This window comes from Lineus longissimus, chromosome 3 (assembly GCF_910592395.1).
Source record: "Lineus longissimus chromosome 3, tnLinLong1.2, whole genome shotgun sequence".
In the NCBI taxonomy this organism is placed as follows: domain Eukaryota; kingdom Metazoa; phylum Nemertea; class Pilidiophora; order Heteronemertea; family Lineidae; genus Lineus; species Lineus longissimus.
In genome coordinates this window covers 24,121,647-24,133,145 of record NC_088310.1, presented here as the reverse complement: position 1 = coordinate 24,133,145, position 11,499 = coordinate 24,121,647, and the positions used below count along the sequence as shown (strand labels likewise).

The 11,499-nt window shown below is 41.0% G+C and overlaps 2 protein-coding genes across 2 annotated transcripts; one reads left to right on the top strand and one right to left on the bottom strand.

The window, feature by feature from the left end:
- LOC135484302 (uncharacterized) lies at positions 1-2,836 on the top strand. The gene is made up of 6 exons (XM_064765644.1): positions 1-411; positions 632-778; positions 1,051-1,260; positions 1,540-1,644; positions 1,778-1,931; positions 2,237-2,836. Exons 1-6 carry the CDS (start codon positions 298-300, stop codon positions 2,383-2,385), a joined length of 879 nt encoding a protein of 292 aa, XP_064621714.1. The 5' UTR covers positions 1-297; the 3' UTR covers positions 2,386-2,836.
- Positions 2,827-11,349, bottom strand: LOC135484866 (DBH-like monooxygenase protein 1 homolog). The gene is made up of 11 exons (XM_064766561.1): positions 10,700-11,349; positions 7,692-7,838; positions 7,145-7,333; positions 6,608-6,731; positions 6,024-6,302; positions 5,694-5,863; positions 5,154-5,297; positions 4,839-4,937; positions 4,102-4,232; positions 3,584-3,761; positions 2,827-3,304 (listed from the first exon to the last, which is right to left on the bottom strand). The coding sequence occupies exons 1-11, from the start codon at positions 11,144-11,146 to the stop codon at positions 3,116-3,118; spliced, it is 2,097 nt and encodes a 698-aa protein (XP_064622631.1). The 5' UTR covers positions 11,147-11,349; the 3' UTR covers positions 2,827-3,115.
- Between the last annotated feature and the right edge of the window lie 150 nt (positions 11,350-11,499).

The following is an 11,499-nucleotide window of genomic DNA, read 5'->3' as shown; positions in this document are numbered from 1 at the left end:
ATGGGATTTGTACACCGTAGAATAGCTTCGTGTGCAAACATTCACTTAATGCATGATTGTTTTCTGTTTTCTTTGTTCGTCTGAATGACAATCGCAGGAATTTTATGATACATGCAGATGAACTGTAGGAGTTGAACGGATAGGGACAGATCTCAGCTCAAGGCAAAGAAACCTGGTTTATGTGCACACGGGCTTCGAACTCTTTCTAAAATTATGCATGTATCATTCTGCACGAAAGGAACGCGGAAGTAAGGATCATTCGGTCTTTGGAATTGAGCTCTAGAAACGAAGTGTATAATGTCCTCGGAGAAGTACGAGATAGACCAGAATGATCGAGTCGGCAAGCCAGACAGAAATGATTCAAGTGCAAGTGGATGCGTGGGATCTTGCCAGCCGATTAGTTTTAACGAAGTAAGTCAATCTTTAACTATAACACTGGTAGATAGAGAATCCGATATATTTGCATGGAAGGGTAACATACACATAATCATAGTCAAGAGGTGCTCAAGAGGAAAAACTAATTCATATCAAATCATAAAAAAACCGTGGATATGCATTATTCATTTTCATCTTTTCCGAGAATCACACGGAACATGGACCAATATTTTTCATACCTTCATGTCGCTTTCAGATAAAGGAAAATGTCCGCACCCCTGGCTGCGAACCTATCCGTCCAGACAGAGGAAACTGGATATACACAGGTGTCATTTTGGGGGTTGGAACATTGGCTATCATTGCTGGCACATTTACTGGGAGAGGAACTGCTCAAGGAATGCAGGTAAAGAAGGAAGGGTCTCCGGATGTTCTCCTCCTTTAAGTAAACTTTGAATCGCTTTCCTTTATGTAAAATTTGGAGACTCTGTGCGAGCGACAACAATATATATATTACTACATTGAGTTCATGCACGTATTACTAACAACAGTAAGTAGTCCAGTAGTTCCTAGTGTTGCTATCATCCTGACGCCATGACCATGGACCAACACCAACCATCGCCCACTGATCGTTTGATATTCAAATCGTTAACATGTTAAATGCATTTTATATTTTAGGTGTACGCCACCCAAGTGAAATCCACAAGTAACCAAATTGTTTCCATGCTAAGTGTATCAACAGTATTCAAGCTAGTACAGCTATACCTACCCGGGGATACCTTCTTCACTACCGCAAATGTAACCCAGCCACCGTACAACATTACCATTGGCAATGTGTCATATTTCGTCAACCTTTCAAGCACACAGTCATTGCAAGATTTCGAATCGGTGAGTTATTGAACTGATATCCAATTCTGAAACATCTTTCAATGAGCCTACTAGCTTGTCAACCTCCAGATCTCTGGCTAGCATCGGGTGGGTAATTCAACTCGTTGGCCTGTCCACATGAGGTCATATTGAAGTCTCGAAGCATGACATGCGGTGTAAAAACCTCATTTGACTGCAACACTACAGGACTCGCAGACATTAGCAAATTAACCCGGGAATGAAACCATGTAGAGATACTGACAAGATGTCCCGTTTCAAAGAAGATTTTCTGCTTTTCAGGGTTGGACAGTCATCTTTGATCGTAAGAAGAGCATATGCTACTTGCAACCAATGAATCGAACCCACATGGGCACATTTGAAGAGTTCACAAGAGCGCTAGTTCAGGTAAACGGGCCTAATGGTGGGATCAAGTGCTTCAAGATAGGATCACCATATGCAACTTTCAATGTAGACCAAGTGTAGACATCTTACAGTCTCATTTTGACAACCAATTGTATTGTCCTCGATTTGATTTCAGGGTGATGGACATGTTGTGAACACCGTCACCAATGTGACCGAGATAGGATGGTCAGTGAGGAAGGCCTTGGACACAGAGGTTGAACAGCTCACACCATATGTTAGAGCAAGGTGTAAAAACGAGAACAACAGAATTATCAGGATCGTCGAAACAGGTAGAAAACCTAGCTAGTTACCTTTTTTTTACCAAGGCGTATCCGATCCGCTTAAAGACACGATTAGCATGATATACTCTTAAACTCAGGTTCGGTTGAATATCAAACAACAATAGGAGTAAATCATTGGGCTGGTTCAACCCTTTTGCCACTATTTCTATCAACATCAGTTCAATAGCGTTTTCCATTCCCAACTTCGAGAGTTATTCTCTTTGTAGCCTCCACGGTAACGAACTCGGTGTGGACGATTTGAGAGTCAAAGTGCATTTTAAAGTTGACGACTCATCAAATTGATTATCTTTCAGGCATGCCTCCCCTGATCTCTGGGTGCATTGAGAGCTATCTGCCGGAGTACGCTCTGCGCCGAAATGAAACAGGCAAGGACCGTGTTCACCTCGTTGACATCAAAATGATCCCAAAGCTAAATCTCGCCGACTGTCCTCTGATTTCATGAAGATGGGAATCCCCCTTGTTTCCATTACGATAATAAAACTTTAGGCTGGTTACTCTAAGGTTAAACGAGTATACTATATTAATCTACCCTCGTATTAACAATCTTTTTACTGTAACTGAACGTACACGTCGGATGAAATTCATTTGAAAATGATTCAGTCGGATCTCTGTTCTACACGTGCAGTTCGACGCATACGACGTGTATATTACCATCATCACTTCAGTTTTAAGAAAATAACTATCCGAAATAACCACTTAAAGTGGAAGCAAGTTTTTCGAAAAGACACTTTGATGAAGCAATTTTGTCTTAAGATTACGTTGTCATTGCTTCATAAACGTGTTCATAGTCACTGCCGAAAGTATTACCATTGTATACATGTCATGTTCATATACTACTACATGTAGATTTCTGTAGACAATAATACTTAAATGAATAAAAGTTTACTCTTTTATATTAAATGGTAACTTATTTTCTTTTCGATCACTTGTTTCAGTCTTTAGCAACTACATTATCATCTGGTAAACACTGAAAAATTGGTTTAAGTATGTGGAGGTTGAGAGACTTAACTATACGAGACTCGACTCCCTTCGAGAGATTGATACTGCGATTACTTCATGCTTGGTGCGTCTTCTAACCCAGGTTGACACTTCACCTCCTCCTACACAAGCCTATTCCTGGCCTCTTCAGCAATCAACAAGTTTTCCTACCCGTAGTGCCAGCCAGTCTGTATTCATAATAGCGCTAATATCATAGTCATTGGGAGCGTAAAAAACTTGGGTAGAATGGACGACGAGCCACTTCGTCGTACTGTCTCCATTTCAGGCCTAGCGTTTAAAATTCCGTTGAGATTGCTTTTTCGGCAGGTAGTTGTTCTTTTGTGTCGGTTGATGATCTTCACCTTGGGCAAGTAATCATATTTCTGCAAAGGAATCGCAATGCTTAATCTTGAAGTTCTGTATAAAGTAATGAAATTCGAATCTGTTGAACATGTCGGGCTAGAGACCGTGGGACCAGTTCCACTGCCTTTCTTCTCACAGTACGGCTAACCTTAGACACCATGGCTCCAGCCCCATTGCATTTCTACTCACAGTGCGGCCGGCTTACCTCGGACACCACGAGCCAAGCCCCATTACCTTGACTCGTTCATAATAAACCATGGGTCCATCTTCATTGCCTTTCTTCTCACATTACGGCTTACCTTAGACACCATGGGCCCAGCCCCATTGCCTTCCTTTTCACAGTACTCCCTGTATCCATCCGACCTGTCAATCATCCGCTGGAACTTGTGGATCTCCTTCCTGGTCCATTTCACTTGGTTGAGGTAGTCAAACACGTTATGGACTCGGTTGTACTGGTCGTAATCTATCTCGCCTTTCCTGAAAAGTGTTTTTATACAGATTATCCTCATGATCGCCTCTACATGCACTTATATGATATTGCGGGCACTGAATTGTTTTAAACTACAATGTAGGTGATTACTTTTCATTTGGAAAATTGCCACATTGGAAATACTAGGGGCATACCCAATTTTTTGAAGATTTCGTTCTTTCAATGTCCAAGTCACTCTATATTCCTGGATTCGTCACTTTCCAGAAACAACTCAGTGACTTTCCAGGGTACTACACTTATGGTTAGCATAAGCATTAGCATGAAGAAGAAGATCTTTTTGCAATTTTTGGAAGGTTATTGAATGATCCATTTATCTATGCTACTCACACTGCTTTCTTGGCGATGTAGTGTTCCACGTCTGACCACTGGAACACGGTACTAAGACACTTGCTCATTTCAATGCGAGGGTAATACATTACGAAATTAAAACACATTTCTTCTTTTGTCGACAAACCGCCCTAAGATAAACAAGGAAAATGGTAAATGATAATGACGAAAGTGTCAGATGACACAGCAGAGCTGGACTAAGCGATGAACAGTAGTGCATCGACGCGTACAAAAAGATAAACGTTGTCAGGGAGAATTCCTTCCTCCTTCATCAATGATGCCCTTGTAAAACACGTTAAAGATACAGGTTATTTTTTCAAATTCTGTGCAAATTAGTGACAAAAACTCCGACAGTCCCTTTGCAATTAGAAGGCCAGCTTCTTCGCCGTGGTCATACGACCGAGTATTCGAAATGGACTCGTCGAGGCCTTTGTCTAGGCATTTTCATAGGTATATAGATGATATGGGGCATCCTGCACTTACATGCCATTCCAGTTGCTACAATAAACAACTTGTTGCAATTGCAGTCACAGCCACGCCCGAAATCAACCCCAGTTTGCCCTATTTGTTCGTTTTAAAATGACAATGGCGGAAAAAATGAGATCCATGGGGCCCTCTATCCGACAGTATACTATTTGCACACACCCTCTCTGGTACACCCCGGGCAAACTTTCAATGTAAAGCCGGGCGATTTTTTGGTAAACCGCTTTTGATTCCAGCCTCGGCCACATACTCACGTAGGTCATATGCTTCCTATGCTTAGTGTTGTACGTGCAGGTAGTAACAATCTCATCTCCAGGAAGTATCGTCACTTCTTTTGACAGGAGACGGAATTGCTACAAAAATACAAGAATAGACGTTGTCGACACTGCATTGATTTTCCAAATATTTTCTGTGTGTCTGAACACAAGATACATGTACTTTTTACGCATTTGACATTATCTTGCTTGTTCACTGTTACATTCGGGAATTTCCGGAAGGCCTTGAAAAACAGATCAAAATTCCGAATAAATTATCGTAACTTCTTCTGTGGAGAGTGATACTTCACGTACCTGATAGTTGAAGTCATAGTGATTATCTCGCGCGATTTCGGGTAATTCTGTGCCGTTACGGACATGCTTCATCCATATTCTGTGACCAGCTAAATGGGTGTGTAGAAACACGGCGATGAAATTGATTCCCGCTTCAGGTATGAACTGAAATGCAAGAACCCAGTCGGTCTATTCCAAATCCATTTGAAGGCAAAAAAGAGTAGACAGCAGCATATAGCTTCAGGACCATCAGAAAAAACAACTCATATGTATGCAACAAAGCTTCGCTCAGGCAATGTCTGCCTCTGGACGGCGTCAATATGTCTCTGGTCCGCCCGATTTACTTGCAAGATTCCCATTGGCTACTCAAATAGGTCAATGGGGCATCTCTGTCATGAGTTTCGTGGATTAGGGTAATTTGCCACAATAACTGGCCCTTTTGATATGATGTCCTCTCTCATTCACTTAAACCTTCAGTTATGGGTAGGTGCAAGGTAACTGTGTGTATTCAAATAGCTACTCCCCAAACAAGATAGGCACCGACCAATTGAGACACCATACCTTTTTCGTGCATTGACTGGAACAGTAAGTGTTGACCTTAAATTCTTTTGCCTTTGGCGGGATTAGCATCGGTGGCCACCACACTGTATGACCTATCTCAAGGACACCCGCATCATACTGACGGAGTTTGGATGTGTAGCGAAAACGAAGACCAGAGTTGTCTCGAAGTCCTGAAAAGGTCGTGTATTGCCGAACTACAGTTTTATGAGTATCAGGAACAGATGAGAATACGCGTTTTTATCTAATATTTTCACCGAGAGTTGTTAGTTGAAGGAATAGTGAGCGAGATTTTACTTTGTTTTCTGCCAGAGACACCGATTATAACCTCACCTTCGAGCATTTGTTGGTTATCGTAATGCACCTCCAAGTACATAAACTTTGGGTCATGTGGCCGGCCAACGGGATACCCAGCATTTTCGGGGAAGACAAGTTCTCTCATACCAACTGCATAGCCAAAGATCACGGAGTCACATACGGTAACATTGGGAGGCATGTTGTTGTGGTAACATCGTTCTCCCGCTTTGGACTTGATAGACGTTTCCCACTGGTTGCAAAGGTAGACCACAATATGGTGGAGCAGTCCGTCATTGCCCGATTCAACAAGTGGCTCTACCTGATGGGAGGGATAGCGAAAACCACTCATAATTTAGACTTAGAACAATAACTACACTTAGTAAAAACGTCAGCCTTCGAACCGTGTTACAGGTATTTGTTTGAGAACGTTCTATCCAAATTTAAATTTAACTGTCTTTTATTATGCAGCATGACGACATCAACTGTGCCATTCACAACATACACCAGTAATGACTATCGATATTTTTGCGTGGTAGGTACGCAGGTGAGAGTCTGTGCTCTTGCGTACGCATGCGTACAAGTGTGGGGAGTACAAAACATCTTTATACATTTTCACATGCCTATTAACGTGACATTAAACAACAACAAAAAAGTACTTGCACCAATGATGTGGTGTTTCTTCCCAAAATGCGGCATCTTGAAGAATTTGCACCAATAAACCGTTTTCTCAGCTGGAATGGTAATCTGAAATATATGATATTTATCAACATAAAAAGGAATTGCTTACGAGTACCCTTACCCACAAATAAAGTGACCTACTTGTATTTTTTTGTTCCTTATTTTGGTATGAGATATAGAAGGTGACAAAAAAACGGACGATCATAAATTCACCACCCGCAGACCAAAAGCATAAAAACCAGTTAATTGACAATCTTTAGAACAACTAGACCAAGATATATCCATTCGCTCCAGTACTGAGCTTTAGCTCCAGAGCCTTTGTGAAGGAGAATCGGGTAATTCTACTGTTTTTTTTTGTTGTTCAAGGCTTCTTTCGGCTCAAATTTCTCCCGACTTTGCTTCACAAAATAACGTTTTTTTTCACCCAGCCTGTACATTGCATGGATAATACGTTTGGTAAAATTTTGCTTGCAACTCACATTATCCATCATGGTGTCAAAGAAGCCACTGCTTTCCTCTGGTGCCATGCGTTTCTTCATCACCCGGTTATAGTCCAGCAACACCACGCTCTTCACACCTCTGTTACCATAATGATAAAGATAGTTTAAATTGTCCTCTCTATCTGGATCTTTGTCGTTCCAAGCGTATATTAATCGAACTGTACCGTCCTAGAAGATGATAATTGAAAATGGAGAGTAGTATCTATTGGTGCTGAATCGTTATCGGAAGATTCCAGAGTGAGAGTTTTCGACCTTGTGAAAATGTTTTCATTTCCCTTAAGAACCTCTAGCTAGGATGCAATATTTGTTCCGTGTCCATCTTGAGATGTATCTCAAAATGAAATATTTATATTTCCAATCCCATGTAAGTGAATTACACCAATCGCTTGAAAGGTTATGGGGTGATGTTTACGAAAGAGAATCATGAAAAAAGAGCTCACATGACTCAGTTCACATGTCATGAAAAAAGGCCTACGACTAGCCTGGCATGAGCCGTTAGCTACAACGATATAATAACGAGAAGTACCTCAATTGGGCTATCATGTTCATCACACGTAACCAAAGCCCGCCTGAACTTCAAGATAGTAAGGCCATCTTTCTCCTCGCCGAGGAGAAGCTCGTAGTCTTGGCTCTCATCCCTCTTCGGTAGCGCATGTCCGGCGGCGTGGCGGTCCTGAAACGGACAGATTTATCAACGGTTCCAAAGGAGGCCTATCATTATACGCCGAAAGCCAATACCAAATGATGGATGATACACCATGTACACAGCAGATAATTTCTGCTTCAGGAGTTGTGAAGCAAGAGGCTCGCATTATTATGATAACCATGCAAAACCGCAATCGCAAACCATTAGGCAATGTACATGTCAGTGAAGTCTAGCTGATTTTTTAAGAAGATAGTATAGGGGCTTCATGTATGTAACTTTCCATTTGTTTATGCCTGTACGAGTATATATAGTTTGCATGAGTACATATCAAGAGCCATGATGCTACTATGCAGAGTACCTGCCTTCACTGGCCACACTTGTCAGCTCCTCACTGAGGAGAGGCTAAGCGACCGATGACCAGCACCGGGAATTTGGCATGAGATGCTATGTAACTTTTGTTCCATTTTTGGTTACCGCTTAGTCATGTGTTTTGTAGCAACAAAGCAAAACAAACCACTACATTTGAAGTATACTTGGAAACGTGTACAGGATATATGCATACAACTGATAAAACGTCAGCGAAAGCAATAAAAATAACAACTCTTCGGCAATGCCCTCATAGCCTACTGGAAATGATGGGCTTGAAGGACCTTCTTCGCTCAAGGAACCTTTCAAATATCACTTGAATATTATGTGGTTAATGTCCTTATGTATGTATGATAGTTATAATGTATATCAGACCGAGAGATCATTGCAGTAAGTTATTACCCTAGAACCTTCCATAAAAACACAGTCATAAAATATCTATGGCCTCAGCCGCTGTCATGCGAATGACTTCGGACTTTAACGCACATCTCTCTGGTTGTTTATTGCTGATCATATAAACGTTAGTACATGATCTGTATATATCGCCTACAGTTCCATAAATTCGGATGTGTGTGAGGGTGATAATAGTAGAACGAGTGTGGCAAAGATTTCTTATCCATGAAAAACAAACCGGTTGCCTTTAATTTTTTGTCGAAATGAATAAGCCTTGATTTGACATGCTGTATGTTGCCATAGCCCATCACGAATCAGGGAGAGCCAGGGAACCACCATAACAGCAGGGGATCAACCGTAGACTTGGGGAGCAATTTTTAAGGAATTGGCCTCATCACTATCATGCATACGCTTTCTCAATAAAGCTTTAAGGTTGTGTTTTAAAATCACATTCTCTCATGTAGAACGTGAGTATCGGACGGTGTATATTTCTGCATAAGACCCTCGAAGAGATTGCATGGGTGACTGTATCGGTGATTTATTATTTGTATTGTCCGCCAGACAAGTTGAGACATACGGAAGGACGTATCGCAGTGACCATGATAGACGATAACTATATGAAAGGAGACTGGTGAACGTCAGCCATATACATGCACATATCAACTAATGTTACGACATATATCAAACAAATCAAATTGCACGACTTTCTCTCTTATCCCTTGAGGCTAATAACGTTAATAACAACGATTTATGACAAAATATGTATTTGATGATTAAACATAAGACTGCAGTTTTTCTGGATCCATCTGCGGTATGATGTCGCGATTGGTATTTATTGCTCAATTTGGGACGGAAATAAAAATTCGTTGAAACCAGCTCTATCCCAGATCCTCGTACACGTAGACCAGCTCATAATTGGGTTCATGTGTTGATTGCTCATTTTAGTTGAAGGTACTGTACATCAGGCAGCATACCAGAATCCTGAGAAACGTATCATGCACATTCTGCAATGTACATTGTATCATGTATTATTTTTGAACAGTTTTTTAGTTTTAGTGATGTGGTAGCCTATCTGAGAGTGTTTCCGTATGAATTTTCCCCTATACGCTAGATTAGGCCTCCGCAAAATATTCATTTTTGTAATACATGTCAGTGTATCTCTCTCAAAATTAAATGCACTCTAATTTCGATGGAACCCTAAATGTGTTGTAGCCTATTCAGAAATTCGTTTGGGGAGCATAATATGGGATCCTTGCGATGCCAAAGACTTGGGGGGTAGAATTTCTTTTTGTTACAGAACTATTTCTAATATAACCATTTTGATTGATGACTTTTCGTGTTTATTCTCTTATCAAAGTAAACACCTCAACTCCGTTCAACACGAGACATTTCTTTACCAAGCCGCCTTTCATCTTCTCTGGCTATTCAAGTAGTTCTGTCTGGTAAGTAAATGAACGACTAAAATATTGAACATTCTTAAGAATTACATTTTTTCAACGTTAACCTGGGTAGTTCAGGCGTCGTTTTTGTTCAATAAGGAAACATCAATTCGCACTTATACATGTGTATGCATATGTCCGGTACTTCACCAGAAAGGTCATTTGGTGCAACAGCGAAGAGGTGATGATATTACATGCCTACATGTATACCTCGACTTTTTTTGATATAACATTGTTGATAATACCATACCCGTACAATCATGGGTTTTCATAGGTCATCATAGGATAGGTAAGGACGACTTTTTAGAGGAGGTAGTTTAAGACTGCTGCCCCCGGGAGGAGAGCGGGCGCAACTGTATGATCCTTGCTGAGATTTTATGGGATGATATTAATATATAATATATGGCATTTGTCACAGTTCTTGTGTCGGCTTTGTAATAATTCCATACAGTGTTCAATCAAACTAAAGTTTGAGGTGGAAATATCAAGAAGAATGTGATTGGTGCTATACGTCACGGCTTTCTATGCAGTTCTGCTAGAATATAATGCGTTCCATGGTAGCCTAATCATTCTATGCGCTATGTACGATATTGAAAAGTCCATATATTTTGACATCAAGGGTTGTGGCTTCATGGCATGTATTAGACCTTAATTAGCGGTAGCATTTTTAAAACTAAAGTGCGTACTTACACTGAGATGCGGTATACCGTCCTTCACCCAACCCATAACAACATCGGATCCCCTCATCCCTCCACTCGGAGAGAAACCAAATCCAACCCATCCAAGAGTCTCCACATGAATCTCAAACGTGACAGTATCATTGTCAAACTTCCAGAACACCGTGTACCTCGTATCCTCACTTAGCGTGACGGAATGAATGTAATCCTCGGATGGTGATATTCTGCTCCTTGCCCTGTTCGCTGTGTTAGGCCTACTCGACATAAGGTGTCCAGAGCTGAGCCCAAAAGTAAGGAATAATATTAGGAAAACGATGCGAATCCAACCCGAGGATCGTCCACACAGTTGATATAGGATCATGGTTGAATCCGTCCGATGTCCAAAATGACCTGTGTCCATCCAGTACCTTGCAGCAGTATTCACTGACCCAATCTTTCCCCTATCGTCCAATATAATCATCAAGCAGAGCAAATATGTTGTAACTTGGGACAAAAGTCGGAAATGGACGAAAATATGATGTTGCAGTGGAAGCCAAACCGTGTAGACTACCGTTACTGATGAGAAAACAAGGAAGTTTTATCATTCAAGCGAAACCAATTTGGCCAGTCATCTTCATATTCAAATTGTTAAAATGACACTTTTTGTATCAGAATTTTGTTAAGTATTTTATGTCCATCCAAGTTGACTGTCAAATTCGCTATTGATTGTTTCCGGTTGAGAGGAGTTTACGACTTTCTCCGGATGTGACGTATGATTACATGGAGTTATTAAAAAGGGAGTGTTGGGAATTGTTGCGGGACTGTTTTGCAAAC

Bases quoted from the DNA above. Each gene is read 5' to 3' on its own strand.
- LOC135484302 (XM_064765644.1), top strand. From the start codon at position 298: ATGTCCTCGGAGAAGTACGAGATAGACCAGAATGATCGAGTCGGCAAG. The intron at 779-1,050 runs GTAAAGAAGGAA...TTTATATTTTAG, and splicing joins GAACTGCTCAAGGAATGCAG to GTGTACGCCACCCAAGTGAA. The intron at 1,261-1,539 runs GTGAGTTATTGA...TCTGCTTTTCAG, and splicing joins CATTGCAAGATTTCGAATCG to GGTTGGACAGTCATCTTTGA.
- LOC135484866 (XM_064766561.1), bottom strand. From the start codon at position 11,146: ATGATTATATTGGACGATAGGGGAAAGATTGGGTCAGTGAATACTGCT. The intron at 6,303-6,607 runs GCATGTGAAAAT...CCCATCAGGTAG, and splicing joins GTTTAATGTCACGTTAATAG to AGCCACTTGTTGAATCGGGC. The intron at 4,233-4,838 runs GTGAGTATGTGG...TGTTTATCTTAG, and splicing joins ATAGGAAGCATATGACCTAC to GGCGGTTTGTCGACAAAAGA.